The sequence below is a fragment of the Pecten maximus genome, chromosome 2, assembly GCF_902652985.1.
Source record: "Pecten maximus chromosome 2, xPecMax1.1, whole genome shotgun sequence".
NCBI lineage: Eukaryota > Metazoa > Mollusca > Bivalvia > Pectinida > Pectinidae > Pecten > Pecten maximus.
In genome coordinates this window covers 38,913,135-38,931,280 of record NC_047016.1, presented here as the reverse complement: position 1 = coordinate 38,931,280, position 18,146 = coordinate 38,913,135, and the positions used below count along the sequence as shown (strand labels likewise).

At 37.2% G+C, this 18,146-nt stretch overlaps 1 protein-coding gene across 1 annotated transcript in view; it reads left to right on the top strand.

Annotated features, from left to right (window-relative positions):
• The window catches only part of LOC117322030, a 32,722-nt gene extending 19,568 nt beyond the window's left edge, over positions 1–13,154 (top strand). Inside the window, exons 5-7 of the mRNA XM_033876738.1 lie at positions 5,199–5,489; positions 9,004–9,640; positions 10,072–13,154. Coding sequence (XP_033732629.1) covers positions 5,199–5,489; positions 9,004–9,640; positions 10,072–10,685 — 1,542 coding nt within the window. The 3' untranslated portion in view covers positions 10,686–13,154. The remainder of the gene's footprint in view (positions 1–5,198; positions 5,490–9,003; positions 9,641–10,071) is intronic.
• Positions 13,155–18,146: the final 4,992 nt, after the last annotated feature.

The window sequence follows — 18,146 nt, the reverse complement described above, 5'->3', positions numbered from 1 at the left end:
GTGTTAATACATCATTAGAAGAGCAGTGTGTTGGTGGAAATGTTGAAAATGTCACAAAAATTGTGTCAGCTGTAGAAACGAAACAAGATGGCCACACATTGCCACGGAAAGGTAGACCTAGGACAAAATCGCTACAGAAAGAAAGAATCGCTCCCAAAATTTCAATAAAGCTGGAGGAACATACTGACAAATATGAAGTGACTCAATTCACATCTTTTCACAAGAAGGACAGAAACATTGAGGTTGGCTTGAAGTCCTTTGAGCGGTTTACATGTCGTTTGTGCTGCGGTATGTACCAGTACAACACACCGGATCGTGCATCCATGGAAGACCACCTGGCTCAGCATCTTTCCGGACGTCTCACCTGTGCCGACTGCGGACAGACATTCAGTCAAGCTATCCATGTACAGGAGCACCGTCAGAAGACCCACAGGACTGCCAACTTCACTTGTGATTTGTGTGCCAAGCAGTTCTTCACCAACACAACGCTCAAACGTCACCTTTGCAAGGCCCACGGACACAAACTCTTTAATTGTAAACAGTGCCCCGAGAAGTATTCGTCCGTTGATGAGGTAAAAGCACATGTCTATCAAGTTCATGGAGGGGAGGCAACGAAATGCGAAAAATGTGGAGTTATTTCATTAAGTAGCAAGGCAGCAGCCACCCATGCGAAGTCCAAGTTGTGTCTTGGAAGAGATGAGAGTAACATCCCCTGTCCACACTGTAATCGTATTCTGTCCGTTTCCCAGATGGCGCATCATGTGAAGAGGATTCACCTGCGTGTTCACACATACAAGTGTGACCAGTGCCCATATACAACCCTAGCTCGTACAGCTCTTAACAACCACATGATGATGCACCAGGGTATGTGTTCCCGAGTCGTAATATGTATCCATATCTTTTATAGCAGTATTGGTCAATGTTATGGTATCTATCCTCAAATAAACCCCATCCGTTAGTGTAAAAGTTTAGTACCATATTTATCCTTAATAAATCCCCCTCCCTTAGTATAAAACTTCAGTACTAAGTTTGGGAAGGGCTCATTGTGTACCATTTTTGGCTTACTATTTCAAAAGAGATTTAGTGGGCAGGGGCTCATTTGTAGATAAATACGGTATTTAATATTTACCACTGCTTGATCAACTGATGTTTTATAACTTGAATGAATAGTTTACAAGATAAAAGGCTTAATTTGAATGCAAATGAGAGGGTTTTTTTACACAAAATACCATAGAAAATTATATTTCTCTTTAAATTTGACATTTGGTTCATCATTTTTAGGTGTACATCCATTCCAATGTGAGTTGTGTCCCTTTTCCTGCGTGAAGTCGTACCAGTTGTCATCACACATGCGAACCCACACTGGTGACAAACCGTATCGCTGTGACCAGTGTAGTTATGCTGCAGCCTGGAACGTCCAGCTGAAGGACCACATGCGGGCCCATGTGTCGCCACACAGCATACTGTGTGAGGAGTGTGGTATCCTGTTTAAGGATGGTCGATGCCTCAACCTACACAACAAGAAAGTCCACAAATCTAAAGAGGAGGTCAAGGTCACAAAACATAGAAAGGTCAAGGACAAAAGCACAAGACAAAAAAGGATGAAGACATTGAGGTCTGTTAAAGACGCGCCACCGTCTTATACTGATCCTGATAACACACAGATAGACAGTGGATGTTCAGTAACGGTTGTATCGATGACGGAGGAGTCCCAGGAGGAGATAACTCTAACTGTACAACAGGAAGTGGGACAGTTGTAATTCATTGGTATATGGAGAAAAATGTTGAACAAGTCAATCAAAACATTTTCTATTGTGTCAATTAATACATGTTTATTTTTCTAGGGTTAATATTTGGATTATTACTGTTAAGGTTAAGAAATCTTAATTTGCATTATGAAAGCAGAATCATTCCAATTTATGAAGTTAAATTATAATTTTGATAATATTTAGACATTTGAGACAGGGGACTGTTATATCAATCACCAAGACACATTCAGGTGTAATATATTTATATATATACATGTATATCTTGATCCAGTATTAAAGGGCCATTGTGGTATTTCTGGTGCTTGTGTATTGTTACATATGTAATTGAAAAGTGCTATTATTGTTCCTTTGATAATATTTATCATGTTTACGTAAATCTGTGAACCTATATTCAACTTATAATCAAAAATGCATTTTCGCTTTCAAAAGCCCACATTTTCATTTTGAATCATTTTGGCATTAGCTGATTTAACATTGATATTGAATTGAAATATAGCCAATTTGGTAATACTGTATTAAGTTAATGAGGAGGGGAAATGAACACAATTGAAAATTTAAACTTAATTTAATTACATGTCATTGTTAAATGTAATTGTTAAATTTCAATTGTTGTTATTATTGTTAACAAATTAAGCTATTGCTTTTCTTTATTTATTCATACTTACTTGTCATACAACCTTTTTATACAACTGTTATCATCATATTGGTCATTAACTTAAAAGCTGGTGGCTATTGTTTAGAACCACCAACAATTAAATCTACTGAGTATCTCATTAACATAAACTCTTCACATCCCCTGATAAACAAGTGGTCACCATACCATTGACTCACCAGACCTCGTACAGTAAGTCAATATCACCTAAGTCATACTATCAAAATGTAAGCTTGATTTATTTTACAAAAGTTGTGAAACAAGTAAACTTGTATTGTTAAATCCTGATGGCCCTGATGGAAGTACACGAGGGGTCTTAGAGTGTTAGGAAACTAGAGTACCTGGAGAAAATCCACATGGTCGGACTCGGGTGAACCCTATACATGTACCTCAGTCTTGTACTTCTTACTATCAGCAGGGAACAGTTGTTTTCATCCTGTTAAATACATGGTTGTAATGCTTTAATTATAGGTCCACTGACAGATGGAAACTGTACCATGATTATAGATATGGTGTATATATCAACTTCATTATCCCTGGTTCTCCGTGATAAAAACATACTGTATTTTCGTATTGTTTATCGAAGTTTATTCTGATTTTTGGTTCTCTTTGATAAAAACATACTGTGTTTTGGTATTGTTTTGATTCTTCAGCTTGTTTATCAATGTTTATTCTGATTTTTGTTTTCCTGGAAAAATAGATATGTAATGAATTTCATTGTCATCCAAATTTTACAAAGGATAAATAAGATATTGCCTTGATATCTGGACTAATATATATATATATAATGTTCAGGACTTCATCAATAACCATTTAATATTTTCATGATCAGGATTAATATAGCTATTAGTGCTGTTTTTCTAAGTCTTGTAAAATGTGAACCAAAATAAAATGTGTTACATAAAATGTTCTGAAGTTATATGTTTGTAGCAATACAAAAAGTAAGTGTCATAAATGCTCAATGCTATGCCACTGGCTGTAGTGTCATGTGACTGTTCAGTGTTGTGTGACTGTTCAGTGTTGTTTGACTGTTTAGTGTCTTGTGACTGTTCACTGTCATGTGACTGTTCTCTGTCATGTGACTGTTTAGTGTCATATAACTGTTGAGTGCCATATAACTGTTGAGTGTCATATGACTTGAGTGTCATATGACTGTTGAGTGTCATTTGACTGTTCACTGTCATGTGTCTGTTGATTGCAATGTGACTTTGTTGAATGTCATGTGACTTTGTTGAGTGTCATGTGACTAATGAGTGTCATATGACAGTATTTGAAGTTGGTGTAAAATTTTATGATAGATTTTCATAAAACTTCTTGGGAGATGTTGGTATCATTCACCATTGAACTACTTTGTGTAATATGAAAGCCATATTTCCTGTTTTAAAGTTAAAATGTATGAAGATGAAACTTTACAATTTAAGATTTTCCAAACATTCCCCGGCACATGATCTAGGTCCCTCTGACTAAAACTAGACATAGACATCATCACTAAGTTGCCACATCTTTTAACAGATTTTCATGAAACTTCATAAATATCATTTATCTGGACAAACATAAGACCAGTGAGTTTTTAACTGTCCAAGGTCAAGGTCACTGTTATTGAAATAAATTCACAGTAAATGACTTATGATGAACTTTGTCAACCAAACACAATAGTATACTGGTACAAACAAAGCATATTCCCCAGATATATGTGCGTATGCAGTACTAGAGCTGAAAGGTTATTTTCAATGATTCCAATTTTCACTTGCCTGGTATTTGGGAAATGTTTTAAGCAATGAAGATTTTATTTCATTTTTATTTTATGTTAAATATTTTAAAAAAAATTACAATGATGGGCTATTCAAATTGCCCTGCAACTGTCGTCTATTTGTCTAATGATCATTGTTATCGCTATGTCTTGAGAAGTATTGGAAGGATTTTTCTCAAGCATCCTATGTGTAGGTTCACCTTGACACCTATCTGTCCCCATTTGATTTTGAGTCGGATTCAGAAAGCAAAATGGCCAACAGGTGGTCAGTTTTATTTTATTTTTACAGTTGAAGGCTGATATAGCTATTTCTTACTACTTGGATAATTTTCCCCAAATTTATCATTAAAAGCAGAAGGCAATTTTTCTCAAAATTCATGTCTAGGTTCACCTTAGTCCCTAGTTGTACGTACCATTCAATTTTGAGTTTTCATCCCAGAAAACAAAATTGCCAACATGAGGCTATCTTTGATTTTGAACTTTGAAGTTGTTTTTTTTTTTTGTATTTTGAGAAGTGCTTGAAGGCAGTTCAATGACAGTTGATGTTTGGTATGAAAAAAAATAGCAATAATTTTTCTTAGATTTCATAGGTAGGTTCCCCTATCTCTTGTTCAGAATTTCATTCTATTTTTGCAAAAAGCAAAATTCAGTCAAAAAATTGCTTCATCAAAAAAACTAATTTTCATTTCACATTTTTTCTGTGAATGTGCTGCTGTTTCCATTGTGACATTGTAATTACATTGTATATGAGTAACAGATCAACAAAGAGCTGTCTGTTCTTTTATTGTGATGTGTACATGTGTACATGTGTATGATGTTGATGTGTATGATTTAGTACCGAAGGAAAGTTGATATGAGTAAAATTTCTTCAAATGGAGAATCCAAAATTACCCTGGTAAGTAAAGAGAATATGGTTGTGACCACGACGCAATAAAAAATGTGGTTGGATCAAGCATGTCAACTATTCATTATAAAAATTGTTTATTCACATGTAAAACTCTAGATTGTCTATTGTATGTTTAAACAGATATTGGACGAGCATGTTGCCAATAAGTTACAGCGACTTCGTAAGGAGTTGAGCAATGTAGACCAATCCAGCTCGGACTCGGATTCTATTCCAACTGAACCAGATAACGAGGAAGATGTCACTTATTCACCAGACAAGGATACAGAACCTAACAAGTATATCAAGGTTGTGGCAAATCCTCAGTTGTGGAAGGAAGAATACAGAAAGATGAAGAAACTGTACCTGGATGTAAAACTAGAGGATTATCCCGCCATGTGGGAAAGGAAACTATTCACTTCAAATTTACGCCAGGTCAGTTACCAGATAATTATGCTGATTATTATTCTAGACACTATGATAAACACAGAGTATTAAATTAGATCAGTCACCAAATATATACACACAGGTATTATACCAGATCAGTCACCAGATATTTACACCAAGTTTTATACCAGGTCAGTCACCTGATATATACACCAGGTATTTTACCAGGTCAGTCACCAGATATTGACACCAGGTATTATACCAGATCTGTCACCAGATACATGTATATACACCAAGTATTATACCAGGTCAGTCACCTGATATATACACCAGGTATTTTACCAGGTCAGTCACCAGATATTTACACCAAGTATTATACCAGATCTGTCACCAGATATATACACCAAGTATTATACCAGGTCAGTCACCAGATATTTACACCAAGTATTATACCAGGTCAATCACCAGATATATACACCCAAGTATTATACCAGATCTGTCACCAGATATATACACCAAGTATTATACCAGGTCAGTCACCAGATATATACACCAATATTATAGCAGGTCAGTCACCAGATATTTACACCAGGTATTATACCAGGTCAGTCACCAGATATATACACCAAGTATTATACCAGGTCTGTCACCAGATATTTACACCAAGTTTTATACCAGGTCAGTCACCTGATATATACACCAGGTATTTTACCAGGTCAGTCACCAGATATTGACACCAGGTATTATACCAGATCTGTCACCAGATACATGTATATACACCAAGTATTATACCAGGTCAGTCACCTGATATATACACCAGGTATTTTATCAGGTCAGTCACCAGATATTTACACCAAGTATTATACCAGGTCAGTCACCAGATATTTACACCAAGTATTATACCAGGTCAGTCACCAGATATATACACAATTATTATACCAGGCCAGTCCCTAAATATATACACCAAGTATTATAGCAGGTCAGTCACCAGATATTTACACCCAGGTATTATACCAGGTCAGTCACCAGATATTTACACCAAGTATTATACCAGGTCAGTCACCAGATATATACACCAAGTATTATACCAGGTCTGTCACCAGATATTTACACCCAAGTATTATACCAGGTCAGTCACCAGATATATACACAATTATTATACCAGGCCAGTCCCTAAATATATACACCAAGTATTATAGCAGGTCAGTCACCAGATATTTACACCCAGGTATTATACCAGGTCAGTCACCAAATATTTACAATACACCAAGTATTATACCAGGTCAGTCACCAGATATTTACACCAAGCATTATACCAGGTCAGTCACCAGATATCTACACCAGGTATTATACCAGATCAGTCACCAGATATATACACCAAGTATTATACCAGGTCAGTCACCAGATATTTACACCCAGGTATTATACCAGATCTGTCACCAGATATTTACACCCAAGTATTATACCAGATCTGTCACCAGATATTTACACCAAGGTATTATACCAGGTCAGTCACCAGATATTTACACCAAGTATTATACCAGGTCAGTCACCAGATATTTACACCCAGGTATTTTACCGGGTCAGTCACCAGATATATACACCCAAGTATTATACCAGGTCAGTCACCAGATATTTACACCCAGGTATTATACCAGGTCAGTCAACAGATATATACACCCAGGTATTATACCAGATCTGTCACCAGATATCTACACCAATTATTATACCAGACCAGTCAACAGATATTTACACCCAAGTATTATACCAGGTCAGTCAACAGATATATACACAATTATTATACCAGGTCAGTCACCAGATATATACACCCAGGTATTTTACCAAGAATTCCCTTTTCTCTTTAGAGTAAATGATTTAAATTTCTTCCATTCTCAACACCTTCCCTCCACCACAGACTCAGTAGACTTTCTTTTTAGCCTACTTGTTTTCAATTTCTCCTCTTCTGTCCCCACTGACAGTTTTCTTGCTATGACTGGACATTAAAACCAAAACAAACAAATTCAACAGATCATAACATTTCTCTTTCCATTGCACAGTGTATCAAGATTTTTAGGTCATCTGACAATATAGCCATCGTGCTTCGTCCATCGTCGTCAACAGTGCATAGACTTTTCACATTTCAAATTTCTTCTCAAGTTTCATTGGTAGGTATGAGCTTAAACTTGCCTGGAATGATCCAAAGATGGTCCTGACCAAGTGTTAATATTTTTCAGGGTGGTCCAAAATCCAATATGGCCATCTTGAAAAACATATTTTAAACTTCTTCTTCCGTTCTACTGGTGCCATTGAGCCGAAAGTTGGTGAGGATGTTAAGGAAGGGGAGCCAACAAAGTGTTGTTATTTTTCGGCTGGTAAAAACTTTAACATCTGTAATATGGTCACGCAATCAGGGTTTTCCTGAACAACACCTATTTTAAACTTCTTCTCAAGTTCCACCAGTGGCATTCAACTCAAACCTAGCTACAGTGATCTTGAGATGGTCCTGAACAAGTATTATTTTTCTGGTCAGTCCAAAATCGAGGTAGCAAACATGGCCAACAGTATTACTGTACTTGCTACTGAATATGTATACTACAATAGTACAGGGGTCTTTAGAGTTAGAGGACCGTTAAGGCCCATGGGCCTCTTATTCCAATTTATCATACCCCCCACAACGAAGTTAGGGGGGTAAACTGGAATCAGGTTGTGTTAGGGGGGTAAACTGGAATCAGGTTGTGTTAGGGGGGTAAACTGGAATCAGGTTGTGTTAGGGGGGTAAACTGGAATCAGGTTGTCCGTCCGTCCGTCCGTCTGTAGACACAACGATGTACCGGCTACTCCTCCTAAACTACTGAGGGAATTTCAAAGAAACTTTATGGCAACAACCCTTATACATTGTAGATATGGTTACCATGGTAACCAGGTCACTAATCTTCGGTTTTTTGGGTGAGTGTGTAGACACAACGATGTAGATGTGCGTAATCTATATCATGTTGTAATGTGGTTACCATGGTAACCAGGTTACTATACTTCGTTTTTTGGGTGAGGGGGAATTTTGTCCAGTCAACTCCTCATAAACCTGTGAACTGCTTCAAGTCAAACTACACAGGAGTGATAGGGACCATGTGTAAATGTGCATGCATGATATTTCTTTTCATAACTTTTGGTTTCCATGGTTACCAGGTTTCAATACCCATATTCTTGTGGAAAACTTTGTCAAGACAACTTGAACATATCCTATATAGCTATCAACCGATTCCATTTGAAATACACAGGAATGTTAGGGACTCATAATGTGTACATATGCATGCAGGTTTTTTCCCCACAAATTTAGGTTGCCGTAGTAACCTGTTCACTAAAAACAGGTTTTTGTTGGAAATTCTTCACCAGAGGGGTGGTGGAGGGGCAGGGGGTATGAGATAGCCCTCTGGACAACAGTTCTAGTTTGTCTGTGTTCTGGTAAATTTCTGTTGATGGTAGGAGATTGGTATTTACCATGAAATCTTGGCCTTTACCAGTAATAAAATACCAGACATTTAACATTTTTGTGTGGCTGTTTCAGGTGCGTAATGTTGCAGTTGAATCCAAGTCGTATGAGGAGTACAGATGTATGTTGTGTACTGGACATCATGCCTTCCATACGAGTGCAGCCGACCTCATGGAGAGCCACCTGGAGGAACATCTCAATTCTAACTTCCCATGCAAGGAATGTACGGCGACTTTCGATCTGCAAAACCTATTGACAGAGCATTGTATCAAGGAGCATAGCGTCACATGTGGGATCTGTAACCAGGAATTTTCCTCTCAGGGCTTATATAAACGCCATGTAGGCCGCATGCACGGCCAGAGAAGTTTTCCATGCTTCAAATGTAATGAAAAGTTTAAAAACAAGTTACAGTTTAAACAGCATCTCTTAGATGCACATCCGGGCTCGGCTCATAAATGTGAAAAGTGTGGTGTGATACTTAGGAGTCACCTCAATGCCATGCAGGGGCACCAAAACTCAAAAAACTGTCTGCGACGACAGCAAGGAAATCTAAAGACACAATGCGAAATTTGTGGTAAATTAGTTTCGGAGAATGGAATACGGAAGCACAGGCAAAGGGTGCACCAAAAACTACGAACGTTTAAATGTGATGTGTGTTCATATGCTGGCATTACACTCCAGGCCCTAAAGGATCACAAGAAAACGCACACAGGTGAGAGACTATCCTAGCTAATACAAGCAATTACCTGCATACCACATACAGGTATGTTATGCCTTTTCTGACAGGTGTGTGGTGTCCTGTTTCATAGAGGTGTATACTATCCTCACCAGAGTGTTGAAGCTCGGATCATCATTAATGTGGAATTTGATGTTTGCCCTGCAAAGGTCTATTATTAATAATGACAATAAATAACATTCAAGTATTTGAGGCAACTGAGTATATTTTCTGTATAATTTTTACTGTTGGAACTTGGTTTTTACTAGGAGTTAGCAGGGTCTTTGAGTTATTAGATTTTTCAGATAATGAAGTTTGACTGGACTTTTTCATTTGGCAAAACCTAATCTATTTTTACACCTATTTTCTTAATCTATTTTTACACTTATTTTCTTAAACTATTTTTACATTTATTTTATCTTCCCCAGGTGAGCATCCTGTGAAGTGTACAATGTGTGACTTTTCCTGCATCAAACCCTATCAACTTAAATGTCACATGCGCACCCACCTCAAACTTAAACCATACAAGTGTGACAAGTGTAGCTATGCTGCCTCGTGGAATGTCCAGGTGAAGGACCACATGCGGGCCCACTTCAGTCCCACACGTGTGGATTGTGTGGAGTGTAAAATTGCCTACAAAGACCAGCGAGGACTAAACCTCCACCGCCATAAAGAACACGGTGAGGGACTTAGAGCCAAAAAGGATAAAACGAAGAATATCTCTTCAAAGAAACGCGGACGACCGACTCGTTCCAAGGAAGGTGAGGTGAAAACAAAAAATAGACATGGGGCAAGGACTAGGAAAACGGAAGAGCCATCGTCCGAGGAAGATGAATACATGGACTCGGATGCAGAACTGCAAAATGAATTGTCAGAAGGGGAAGAAAAAGTCATTCCCCGGAAATCAACCCGGAGAAGAGCCACGAAACAACCGGATCCTCAGTATGAGCAAAGTTCAGAGGAAGACGAGGACGAATATGATAGTGAAGAACAAGAGCAGGCAGATTCATATGTACCATCAGTGTCAAACTTAATCCAGTAAAATGCTATGGACATGAATTAATAAATGCATTTGGATCAGGGTTCAGTAAATAGATACCTCAGAATTTTAATCATAAAGAAGTCCATTGTTACCTACAGTCAAATACAATGTATATGAAAAATGCATCCATTTTGCTTCAAAGTCCTCTTACTTTAAACTGCCAAAATTTGATCGACCAAATAATTTACTCATTATATATTGAAAAAAATTATTTCTCATGGTTTAAGGAAAAATTTCCCTTTGTGACTCTTTTTCGAAGAGACTCTGTCTGTGACATTCAGTAACTTTATCAAAGCAGTATCATTGGACAGTGTGAACTTGTACAGACATTCAGTAACTTGATCAAAGCAGTATCATTGGACGGTGTGAACTTGTACAGACATTCCACGTAATGGGGATATTGAGTTCCTGAACTAATATTTAAATAGGGACTCTATTTCTTTTTCTCAGTTGATGATAATACTCTGATGTCAAGAAATTCAGTGATTTTGTCTTTCAGTTCATTCATATTATAGCCAACGTAAAAGAGATTTTATTGGTATTCTTGGTCAATATTATACTGACTATGACATTTCTGACAGTATAGGGGCGAGCTTATTATAGGGCAACTGTTCAACAATGATAGCAATAGATAATGGTAAACTTTTTACAATATCCAAAAGTGTTCAATATGCTCATTATAGGTCAAAAGATCAATCATGACATGATATATTATTATAATTATGTCATAATTGATCTTTGATTAATTGGTATGCTAAGTAACTTTGCTAGACTTGGATGGGTTAGTTGCCAGTAATTATCAGTCAAAAGATCAATTATGACATAAAAAGATCAATTATGACATGATATAAAATTGCTGTAGAGCCAGATGAGCGATACAGGTCCATTGGGCCTCGTGTTATAATTATGTCATAATTGATCTTTGATTAATTAGCATGCTAAGTAACTTTGCTAGACCAGGATGGGTTAGTTGTCAGTAATTATGGTAACAGACCGGGAGGGGTTAGTTGTCAGTAATTATGGTAACAGACCGGGAGGGGTTAGTTGTCAGTAATTATGGTAACAGACCGGGAGGGGTTAGTTGTCAGTAATTATGGTAACAGACCGGGAGGGGTTAGTTGTCAGTAATTATGGTAACAGACCGAGAGGTGGTAGTTGTCAGTAATTATGGTAACAAACCAGGAGGGGTTAGTTGTCAGTAATTATGGTAACAGACCGAGATGGGTTAGTTGCCAGTAATTATGGTAACAGACCGGGAGGGGTCAGTTGTCTGTAATTATGGTAACAGACCGGGAGGGGTTAGTTGTCAGTAATTATGGTAACAGACCAGGAGGGGTTAGTTGTCAGTAATTATGGTAACAGACCCGGAGGGGTTAGTTGTCAGTAATTATGGTAACAGACCGAGATGAGTTAGTTGTCAGTCATTATGGTAACAGACCGGGATGGGTTAGTTGTCAGTAATTATGGTAACAGACCGAGATGAGTTAGTTGTCAGTAATTATGGTAACAGACCGAGATGGGTTAGTTGTCAGTCATTACAGTAACAGACCGAGATGGGTTAGTTGTCAGTCATTACAGTAACAGACCGAGATGGGTTAATTGCCAGTAATTATGGTAACAGACCAGGAGGGGTTAGTTGTCAGTAATTATGGTAACAGACCGGGAGGGGTTAGTTGTCAGTCATTATGGTAACAGACCGGGAGGGGTTAGTTGTCAGTAATTATTGTAACTTGCATAACAGTAATACTGATCTTTTTGCTTCTGAAGATAACATCAGATAATTTATGATCAACAATTGATTTAAAGCTTTACTGTTAAACAATCTACCGGGTAATTAAGATATAGATCCTCATTCTCACTCCATTACATGAACATCTAACAACATCCCATATGGGACTATGTCAGAATGACCTTTTGGATTAACCAATCAAATCACCACTTCCAGAATCTTGGAAGTTAATTTTATATGTGCAAACTAGCATAACTACAGTGCATAGCTTGCATGATCTGTTTTTAGTCATTTTGTCCGACAAAGCATAAAGCTAGATACTTGCTGTGCTGAAATGGTTTGCTTCAGATGCATGCTGTGACATCGAAAAATTTACTATTTGCCCTCAAATTGAATAACAAATTACAAATAACAAAGGTCACCAGAATGTCATGTTGTTAGATGTTCATGTATCAGAGTGAGAGTGAGGATCTATATTTTAATTAGATTCACTGCCAAATGTCTGTGTGAGTTTGTAATGTTAATCAGCCATATGTAACTGATGTCTTTGTGTAGCCCGGAGTTTCCTCCCACCCAACACTAGACATTAAAGACATTTTGATGAACAGATATCTGATACCAGACATTTGTCACTCAAATATCTATTGTCTGTTGTTGGGGTCAGAGGAAATTCAGACTAATCTTCTTGCTTATGTAATGTTGAAAAATGGGTTATGAAATATTAAAATATTAAAAATTAATCCAAGTTCTTGTATGTGAAATCTTCATCATGCTTATTTACTGCAAAATGAAATTTTCAGAAACATTTTAGGTTAGGAAAACTTGGCTGAAATCCCTCAAGGAATGACGCCTAAAGAGAAGTATTTATCAAAAATAGCAATGATGACTGTGACCTTGATCCAATATCCTTGAAACTAAAACTTGTCCCCGGTATTAAGTTGGGTTTTTTTTGTAATTGTGTCAAGTTTGTTCAAAATCTCTGAAAGAATGAAGCTGCTAGAGTGCTGATAATTATTTTCTATAAATATTACTGTTACCTTGACCCAACAATCTTAAACCTATCCTAGATATTACGGTCTTTGTAATTGTGTGAAGGTTAATCAGAACCTCTCAAGGAATGAAACCACTGGAGCCTTGATAAGGATTTTCTACAAATATTAATTGACCTTGATCTAACATTCATGAAATACAAACTTGTCCAAGATATGGTGAGTGTGATTTAATTCCCTCAGGAATGTAACCCCTAGAGTGCTGACAAACATTGGTGCCCCCCCCCCCCCCCCCCCAAAAAAAAATACAAAAAAAAAACAAAAAAAAACATCTTATTGTACATCTAATACTAAAAAAATTGCATGATTTATAAAATAGGATTGGGACAGCTAACTGGTGATGGCAGAATAAATTTACTTCAAATTAATTCTGAACTTTCTCCAAAATAGTCATATATATCCCAGTGTCCACCTAGAACACTAGTTTTATGTTCAAACAAATAACTATGAGTTCTACATATTTATTACAAGAAAATCATTAACATGTTATTTATTATAGATATTGTAACATACAAAATACAACATCATAATCTCCACTTGTCGCACTTTCACTCAAACCTTGTAATAAACAACATATAAAATGTACTAGATACGAATTACAACAATATTTGCACAACACAATACATTGTACATCCTTACTCCTCAACTCAGTGTAATGAGCCAGCGGTATGAGGGGTTAATGATATAGACCTGTTCATGAACTCCGAACTCAGTGTAGCAAAGTCTGAGTATAATGCTCCTCACGTTGATAATGAGCCACAGAAGCCGGATGAGGGGTAAATGATATACCGTGTACATGTACATGTAGACTTGTTCATGAACTCCCATCGCAGTGTTGGTGAGTAGAATAGCATTACTACAAGAGCTGGAAGAGGGGTAGATAATAAAGACTTGTTCATGAACTCCCAACTTGGTGTAGGCCAGCAGCATTGCATTGTAACCAGGAGCTGGAAAAAGATCAAGACCAAGACTGCTAAATGTTTCTATCCCTCGGCTTGGTGTGCTGACACAACTAGAGAGGCAGGAAGAGGGTGTGACAACCTCAACTTGGTGTAGCTTAGACATAACAGCTGGAAGAGAGATGATCCTAGAAGAAATCATGATCTTCAACTCGGAGTAGCTGTGAACTTCCAAGAGCTGGAAGAAGATCATACAAGCCAAAATAACCTTATTACATAAGTACTGGTCAGAAAGTGTCCTAGCTGTTTTATGTCTTCATGACTGATATATCCAACATAATCACTGAAGCTAACACACCGTTTATATTTGCTTTTGATAGCTTAGCCTCCAACCTAAACCACTGGCTATATATATATACTAAAGGAATTTTTTATTTAATTCTGTCCAACTTTTTGATACACACGTACATAAAACATTGCCCTTGACGAACTTTTGACTTATGACCATCGACCATCGGTCAGTGAGATCTTGACCTCCTAATTTTGCTTCATAATGCCATGAATTAATGCTTACCAGTGAAGAGATACATAACACATTGCCCTTGACTAAATTTTGACTTACGACCATCGTCAGTGAGATCTTGGCCTATTTTTGCTTCATATTTGTAGTAAAAAGTTATATAACCAGTTAATATAAATCACAAGATGAGATACAAGATTTTTTCTTTCAAGTCTTGTTTTTTTTAACATTGTAACTTTAGCTCAATAGAAGCAATCCATCTTTTTGATCTGATGACTTTTACCATTGCTCAGACTGTAATGTAGGATGGGTTTCCAAAATGGCCCCTCGTTTGTTTTTTTATTTTCTTTTGTTGGTGTGTTGGCCCTACTCTTGTAGCAACAACTTTAAGAAGAAGAATTTACTTAAACACAGTTTTTATGGTGCATTAAAGTGACACCCACCAGAAAATTTTAGGTTTTTCAGAAAAAAAAGAAAATACTAGATTTACAATTGATAATTTAATCCCATGATACATAACAATGTATCTATATGTGGCTACATATTTAAAATTGGGATGTAATAATACTATTGTTAAATTACCAATTTCCATGATAATATGGAAAATTAACGAAAACAACAATACTTGTCAAGTACCGGTATGCTGGCAATACCGGAACTTTAAATCCAAGATGGCCACCTTAAGATTTTATTGGTTGAATATGTCGTCACTTGCTAACTACTTTTCGTCATTCAATATTGGGGTATTACGAGTTTAGGTTTATTTGTGTGTATATTTGTACAATTTACAGCTGAGACAGTAAGGTATACATTTTAGAAATATTATATATCCTAATACTGACGGCAGTCACGTCGGTTAAGTATCCAAGATTTCAAGTTGTGTTCCAAACAAATGATCGACACAGGTTCTTTACTACCATGTACTTGATTCCATTTCAACCTCTATCTGAATTTCTTTTCTCGTGGTTGCGAAAGTTCAGCTTTGTCTGACTTTTTGTGATATAGTATGCTTGATGTGTTTGAATCCAAACATTGTATTTGGTCTGTCTCTTGTGTCTAGAATGTATCTGACGTCGGATGAGGTCTGGGAAGTGCTGATAATTCCACACCTCAAAGTCTCCATCACCACTCAAATGTTCAGTGATATAGCCTGGAGCCAACAGTAACTGGTAGGTTCCACATGTAATAGTCTTCAGTTACTCTAAATCAAGCTCGGGAAAGGTAAAGTGAAGATGCTTCCATCTTTATATATAATTGTTTTTTTTTTTTTTTTCAAGGATTTTAATATAGCTATAATAAGACGAGAACATAGACACAGGGACACAAACACTTACACAAACATTCCCATATACATTCTAAATCACACTATATACACCCAGCTTGGTACACTCGAGAACTAGAGATATCTGGTTCTGTTTTCACTCTTTGAACCAAACAGTTTGCATTCGTCAGTCGAGCATTCATTTGCTGTCCTTGTTGTCTCTGATAGATTGGTCCTCAAATCCCACCAAAAAGACTGTCACAATTCTCAGCCAAATCTCTATAACATCAATGAAACATTGATATTATTTGTGTTCGGAAAAAACTCCAGTGCTTTAAACAAGCATGGTATAATTCTACAATCCATTGTAATTTAGTTTTAGTGACAGTTCTGTAAATGTTTGCATGTCTGAATGTTGACTCCGACAAAGCTTTGAAGACTAGCAATGAGATCTTGTACCGCTAACAATGGCAGGACATCTCGAAAGCCATGGTCAACGACTGCATTGTCATCTCGTTCCAGCCACTTCAGTTTTCCCATTATGTATTTGTTAGTGACGCATCATTTTCGCTTCCAAATAATGGTCCTAACTGGGTCTAGAATGTAGCCAGAGTTTCCTCTGGTCCTGACGCCGTGTCTGGTGTAGGGGCCCTACACCCGACATGGTGTCGGAGCCAGAGGAAACTCGGGCTATCTAGAATGTAGCCATAAGGCAGAGCGATGACCATGAATTTGAGTTAAATAGAGTAGGATGTTATCTGGAGCTAATTATGATCAGCAGTACTGTTTTGGATATACATGTACGTACCATCCAGTATGGCAGTCACCTTTTTCCTCGAAGGGTATTTCAGAAAAGACAGTGGTGTGTCTAGATAACTGTTCTCTAACCTAGCGGTCGATCTGGACTAAGAAACATTGGTACTATGGAGTGAAAGGTTTTAGATACACTAGAATCGGAAATACACTTCTAAACAGGTTATTGATTATTTCAGACGATTTTGTAGGTAATTCTCGCCTCTCTAGCACAGCCTCTGTAGAAGGATGCAAGTCATTGTTACTAAGGTGCCTGGAGCAAACGGGTGATGAAGCTGGACAACATAGTTTGAACGAATAGATCAGGCGGTGTCTTTCACGTTTTGGCAACAGCAAGGCTTTTGTCCCGTTGGAGACACTGACAGCATGTTTTGTGTTAACATGATCCAGTTAATATATCCTAAACTGTCAACAGATGCAATATTTATGGTGGTTCATTTTCCATTGGTTGGTGACATGGTTCTGATTCGGACTGATTTCTTTTTCGAAGATATTTTATGCATAGGCACTTAGTTAGAATATAGTAGATATCGAGGATAATTTTAACTGTAGTGTTAATGACCTGATATAAGTGCCTACGTTTCATGTAACACTCTTTGACAAATGCGTGCACGTTCTTGTCCTTTCTTTGAAAACAACACCCTTGTTAAATCGGTATATAGCTATTTAATATATTGCGAATTATTTATATATCTTATACTTCTACCCTTTTTCTTGTATGATAGCTCGCACCTTCTCCAAGACATTTATATTTACTGGTCAATTACTTTCAATAACGCAACTATAACGAAATATCGAAGTCTAACAACAACCACGAACCTACGTATACTAAGAAACAAAACATAAAGAAACGTAGACTAATCAATATAGCTGGACCACTTATCAATGTGTAACAGGAGAGGCGAAAATGAAGCGGCCAGACCGAGGTTCGAACCCTTTTTTCCAAGTCTTCACCTTCGACACCGAAGACTTCACAACTCACAACCCTGGTTCGGGTATCCCCTTGTCAAGTATTCAGCTCACTTGAAACAAGGTTTGGTCTCAGTCACCAAATGCAGTAGGAGTGGGAAAATGCAAGGACCAGTTCCGCTACACATGTATACAAACAGAAATACAATAACCAAACAATAAAGAAAATTGCATTAATTGGACTTTTTATTATTTTTGATATAAGAAATAATAAGTATAGT